This window comes from Sceloporus occidentalis, unplaced genomic scaffold (assembly GCF_023333645.1).
Source record: "Sceloporus occidentalis isolate IW3139 unplaced genomic scaffold, rSceOcc1.0.p SCAF_28, whole genome shotgun sequence".
Classification (NCBI taxonomy): domain Eukaryota; kingdom Metazoa; phylum Chordata; class Lepidosauria; order Squamata; family Phrynosomatidae; genus Sceloporus; species Sceloporus occidentalis.
In genome coordinates, this window is record NW_028317008.1 from 11770771 (window position 1) to 11777308 (window position 6538).

General features: G+C 37.5%; 1 protein-coding gene across 1 annotated transcript; it reads left to right on the plus strand.

Annotated features, from left to right (window-relative positions):
* The first annotated feature begins 2404 nt into the window (after positions 1-2404).
* Positions 2405-5475, plus strand: LOC149299823 (ribitol-5-phosphate xylosyltransferase 1-like). The gene is made up of 6 exons (XM_089486233.1): positions 2405-2552; positions 2962-3132; positions 3440-3542; positions 4224-4538; positions 4760-4930; positions 5061-5475. Exons 1-6 carry the CDS (start codon positions 2405-2407, stop codon positions 5473-5475), a joined length of 1323 nt encoding a protein of 440 aa, XP_089342359.1.
* Positions 5476-6538: the final 1063 nt, after the last annotated feature.

Consider the following 6538-nt stretch of genomic DNA (forward strand, 5'->3'; position numbering starts at 1 on the left):
AGTAATTACTTTACCTAATACCTTTCATAAGTAAATGTTTTTGAAGGAAGGAAGCTAGGGTAATACAAACCTGTAATTTTAGTGACGACAGTATTTAAGCACAAAATTAAACAATAAGGTCAAAGTAACCTTTTTACCCATTTCCAAATACATATCAACTGATAACCCCAAAGCCAGCTCAAAGTCTTTGTTTGCCTTGAAGTAAACCATTTGCCACACAGTTTAGAAACAGATATTTTTTAACTTTGGAAGACAACACTAATCCATAAACAGGGATGCAACACAATTGTACAAGACTGTACTTATATGATAAATTAGGAACCTATTAATAACTAAGGTCCAACTGTTCATAAAGATACCCAAAATGCCTGAAAAAAACAAGCGGTTACGGGCATGGAACTGTACAGTTTAGTAAGAAAAATGGACAACATAAAATATGTCCCAAAACAAAAAGATATACTTCCTAGGAAGCAAGCACCAGCATAATACATAACTATGTCGGGTCCTTTATTATTTTGATAAGCACACGGAGATGGGGAAAGAAGATCTCAGTTGTCTGAGAAATATATCTAAGATTTTCTGGCTTCCTGTGAGACACTTTTTCAGAGACTTAACCTGCACATATGAAACTTGTCAAATCCTAACCTTTCTAAAAATACAAACTCACTCAGGAAAGCTAGGCACACATCCTTGCATCTGGCTATTCAAACTGTGTGGATAAGTGTATCTATAATATGTACTGAGATATATATATAAATTATATATATATATATATATATTAATATAATATATAAACAAGGTTCAAAGTAGTCACAAACTACACCCCGGAGATCCATTGCAAAATGTGTACAATAGTGACATCTAGCGTTCAAAGTAAATATCATCTCCATGAAGATAATCATCTGTTTTGAGTATAAAACCAGTAGAATAAGGTGCTGTTTTATACAGAGGCAGGCTTTCTGCCTTTGATCTCCATATTTAGGACATTATGGACTTTAACTTGTTATTTCTCACAAGATACACAAGAAGCATGGAGCATTTATTCATGTTTTTAAGTATTTTCTATTCTGGATTTTCTGTATTGCTTTATAGTTTTAATTCCCTTATCTTTTAACAGGGTATTATACTGTGATTCATGTTACATAAGGAATTTCACGGTAATCCTAGAAGTCGTAATTCTGCTCAATGAGTGTAGACACAGCATAAAGTTTGTCTAGAAATTAAATTGTACAAATTATACAAATAACAGACCTTCTTCTTCTAAGTGCCTAGTTCAGTAACACAAAATATCAATTGGTTATCAAATACCTTATAAAAAGATATGTCAATGTATATTCTTTTAGATTATGTTGAACTGAAAATATTGGTTACCTAAGTATGCCTCTCACTATTTTAACTATAGAGACACGTTTGTTTTAAGAATGTTGAGAGAGTGATGGCTGAGCAGGCAGGCTTTACACAACATGACTAAGTGACATATCAATTTGTTTATTTAGCTCCCAAATAGGGATAGTTCGCGAACTAGTTAGGTACAGTTAGATATTAGGTTACGTAGACTGTTAGTGTTGGGGATAATGATCAGATTAGGTCACTGGCTTTTCATTGGTGAGACTGATCAGGTTCATTAAAGTGTGGTCACGTAGGATTAGGGTAAAACATTTGAGACATGATATTTTTACTGTAATTTTTTTTTTTTTTTTATGTAATGAGATCACTTGTGACAGGTTTAGGCCACTGAAATTGATAAGTGAGCTCAATGAATAACCCAAAGTGTCACTAATAAGTGACCAGATTGTAATTATTATATATTGAAAAAATGTTTCTTTTTAATCATAACTTGTTTTTTGTTTCACCTTGGATGATCCCCTCTCTCTGTGACAGCTGTCACTCATGGGAGGGGGGCATCAAGTCCCTGTCATAATGACAATCATTCGTCTCTAAAGCTGCCTATGGGACCCAATTTGGGATGGGAGCCAAGCCTTCATGCTGGTCTGCATGCCCACATACTTTTGGTCATACAATGTATCAGCTAAACACTGCAGTTTAGATGATTCGTACTTTCTTTTTTCTCCGCTTAGTCACTAAACGTTGACTAGCACAACTCTCAATATGTTGCTCACCCTTCCCTTTTTCTACTTAGAATAGTGATGCATTTAGGTTGTTATCCTCGTTATCCCTACATAAATAGAGCCGCAGGCTTAGTGATCAGCAATACGGCGGTACAGGCACCATAGCTCACGTATCGTAATCCCATGCAGGAAGTGGATTCTTTTTTTTTCCTTCGCGCGTTATGCGGCGTTTAGCTGTGCAGCCAATCAGGATGCTCGTTACATACGCGCCGCACGGCTGAAAGGAAACCGGCGGAGATGCTACTGTGGATGATATGGGGTAACCTGGCAGCAGCATGAGATTCACCCGCAAGCGTTTCTGCTCATTGTTGGTGTTTTTGTACTGTCTGTTCTCCTTTTATGCGGCTTACAATGTATTCTTTAAACCCTCCCAGATATCCCGGGTGCACAGGGTGGTGAAGAAGAAGGAAGGAGACACCAGAGGTACGCGGTCTGTGCGTCCGGCTGCTCATACTATGGAATACCCTATTTTAGGTGTATTCCATTGGCACAGGGAACATCAGCAGCAACTCCCATGCCGCTCAGGCAGCCGAGAAAATGCTAACTGTCGGCATGGGAGTCCACGAAGAAATACATTGCTTTTTTATTACAGTGTCCTCATTCCATGCAGCTAACAGTCTCCATGTATATTCCTAAAGCAATCATTATTAAACTACACACCTAAGTGTTTTACTCTCTGCATTCACACCATGCTTTTTCATCACTATTGTAATCAGCGCTGGAAATGTATGATGTCTTTTATTTATACAGCACCAATAATTATTTTGTGTCTGAGAAGGTATAAATAAGCAGCAGTAACAATGTCAGAATTATGGATTTTTATTTTGATTAGTGGCATTTTACCCGGGCAAAGAGGAGTGGAATCCTTGGGGAGACGAAGGAAAAAGCGATAAGGATGTTTTTCATAAGAAACAAGAGAATAAACTTAAGCAAATATTAAATCGTGCATCTCAACGTGAACCAGCAGAACTGAGTGTCCAGATCTGGGGCAAGGCTGCTATTGGTAATGTTTTAGCGTTGCTAAGTTAATTATTAATATTAATAAGCTAGACTTCTTTTTATTTTTGTAATGGCATGGCACTTGCTTTAGCCAACCAATTCCAGTTTGCAGGAAGGGACAATATAATTGGACAGCATCATGGACAGCATGTGTAGAGATTCTGCCTGTAGCAACTGTCCAGTCCCAGGGTGCATTTAATGAATTAACATTCTGTACCTCTTGCTCTTATTATTTGGGTGCCATAACATGATTTAAATGGAGCTTTGTCATATGTACATTATGGAAAATAGATACATGTTTTTACTTTCAGGGCATTATCTTTGGCAGCACATTTTGGGAGGGTCGCTTGAGCCTGTTGATGCTAATGCTCAATGGAGAGAAGGGAAGCTCAGGATTGGAAAAACAGATTTAAGGTAATATAATAAATTCTGCATTCTAAAATGCTTTTGACACTTGTTGTATTGTTTTACATACTAATAAGCACTTGAGTAAAATATGTACTTTAACTCTAATATTTACATGTAAAACAAGAATGAAAACTCCCATGCTGTGTCCATGTGATAAGCTAGCTATACACTACTACTAATACAGCCCTGTTATGTCAAAAACATTTACAACTCTGCATGTAGGAGATAAAAGGCAATTACTAAAAAAGTTGAATGTAAGAGAAGCTATCTTGCAAATTCTCCAGAAGTATTTACATTTTGAAAGGCATGCCCAATCCTACCTACACTGAGAGTATAATACCACTGTAGAATCATTCATTTATTTGAACTAACTTGAGTAACCCTGGCTAAAAATGATTTTTTGCATATCTGTAGGACTAAACCTGAGGAATGGGGGAACCTAGGAGAGTTTGCTTTGTAAAGCAATCACATGGGTTAGAAGGGTCATCCCTTGGTGACTAGACAGACACTTTGTCTCAAAATGTGGGTAGTGTGAAACTAGTGCCATCCTATTAATAAGGTTCCCATTATAATATATATATATTTCTAGAAGGGCAGTTTTTTCATTCATATAACAAATTTAAAAGTCTTTGGGAGGAAAAAACACAGCAAAATACTGATTTTGTTTTCCTATTTCATGGTTTGCAGCTTTATCACAGGCCCCGCAGTTGTTCCTGGGTACTTTTCAGTTGAAGCAGATAATGTAGTGCTGGTTCTCAACGGACGAGAAGAAGCCAAGATTTCCTTTGCATCTCAGTGGTTGCATTACACACAGACCTTGGTGCAAAACCATAAACTCCAACACGTGGCTGTTGTGCTGCTTGGAAGTGAGCAGTGCAATAATGAGTGGCTTCTCCCCTACATGAAAAAACATGGGGGGTTTGTGGATCTTCTATTTGTTGTCTATGACTCCACATGGATTAATGAAGATGATGTTTATCAATGGCCCCTGGGGGTGGCTACGTAAGTAGTATGCATACACTGCTAGTGGTTACTGGTGGTGTTAGTAGCTTTACAACTTAATTTGTGCAGTATTCACTGATCTGTTTTTGCTTAGATCCAGTTACTGATGCATTTCATGGGTGTTTTTTTTCTTGCACAGCTATATATATAGAAACTTTATTCTGGTTTCAATTGTTATTAGCAATCGGTAGTGTATAACATTGCATGTTCCGATTTCCTAGGTACAGAAACTTCCCTGTTGTTGAGCCAAGTTGGTCCATGGTTCAAGAGGTGCGTCCATACTTGTGCAATTTCATAGGAACTGTATATAAAAATTCATCTAGAGAAACCATTGTGGATGTCTTGAAGAAAGAGAGACTTGGCCAACTTTGCTGGGTTTTACCCAGAGAACAGTAAGTACTTGACTGCTTCAGTTCACTTGTGATGAATTCTTTATTTATAACCCCCGCTGTTTTTGTTTATTTATTTGGACCATACATCCTATTATTGTATACTTTAGTGCATTTGTATTCTTTTATATAGATGGCAACCTCAAGAGACAAATGCAAGTCTTAAAAGCTATCATGATGCGCTCCTCCAAAGTGACCTGACATTAAGCCCTGTTGGTGTAAACACTGAATGCTATAGAATTTATGAGGCCTGCTCCTATGGCTCTGTTCCAGTTGTAGAAGATGTCATGACACCAGGGGAGTGTGGAAATTCTTCTGTGTATAGCAATGCTCCTTTGCAATTACTGAAGTCTATGGGGGCTCCATTTATTTTCATTAAGTCTTGGAAAGAACTTCCTGATATTTTGCAAAAAGAGAAAACTATGAGCTTACAAGAAAAGATCCAAAGAAGGAAAAGACTTTTGGAATGGTACCGGCAATTTAGAATACAGCAGAAGCAAGCCTTTATACATGCTCTTGAAAAAACATTTCTGCACATTGATCAATAATTGTGGGAAGCAGGATATGTTAGAGCTGAGCATGCCAACAAAAGTAACTTGGACGTGCGAAATAATGACCATGTATTTATTCTATTTATGTAAAAAAAAAAAGTCCGAACACTCATCCTGTATTCAAAGACATCGGTGACTTCGAGTTATCTTATTGGTTTCTTCATCTCATTAGCGCTGTAACTTAAGACACTACCATCATTGTCACACATAATGATAAATGTTATCCAGGCCTGTGAACACCCCGGGGCAAATTTATTTTTAAAAGGAACATGGAGCCCATTCTGCCATTGATTTTAAATGAAATAATCTTACCTCCTCACCCTCTACTGACTTTTTTTTTCCTCCTAGAAATGTGAATTTTGTAACTGCTTCTTTGGGAAACTGCTGATCTAACAGTGCTAAATTGGCATAAGTACTAGTATAACACAATTGAAATATGACAGTATCTTAAGATTCATAGTAAGTATGATGTCACGGAGCCTTCTTCCTCTGATGTTCTGACCCCTGGATTGCTTTTTGGATTTCCCTTGTCTGCCACCTGCCTTCTGATATTGTGGACTGTTATACCGATTCCAACTCCAGGTAGCTCCTAACATTGGCTGGCCCTTATACATGATTAAATGAATGCAATGCCTCATCTCACATTGAATTACGCAGGACCAGCTCAACACTTCTTGCCAGTTGTAATAACAGCATGAGGTATTTTGACTTTCATCTTAAAATAAAAATGGCATTGTGTGTCCACACACATACAACCTATTGTTTGGGGCATGCACATTTCAGTTTTCTGGTCCCTCCCTTCTTCTGTTTGAGACATCTTTGAAGCCTGCCAATTCAATTTTCCCTATCAAAACATATATTTTGAAAAACTAGACTCCTTGGGGTATTTCAAATGTTTGTATTTTAACTCTTTCTGTGTACTAATTCTACCAACAGACCTTGCCAACATTTTGTGGGTTTTTTCCCTCACACATGTTGTGCTTTAATTATGGATTTATAGCTCCTAGTATGTGTCACAGCCAAACAACATGCAATGTGTGTTCAACAACATTTCCTGACT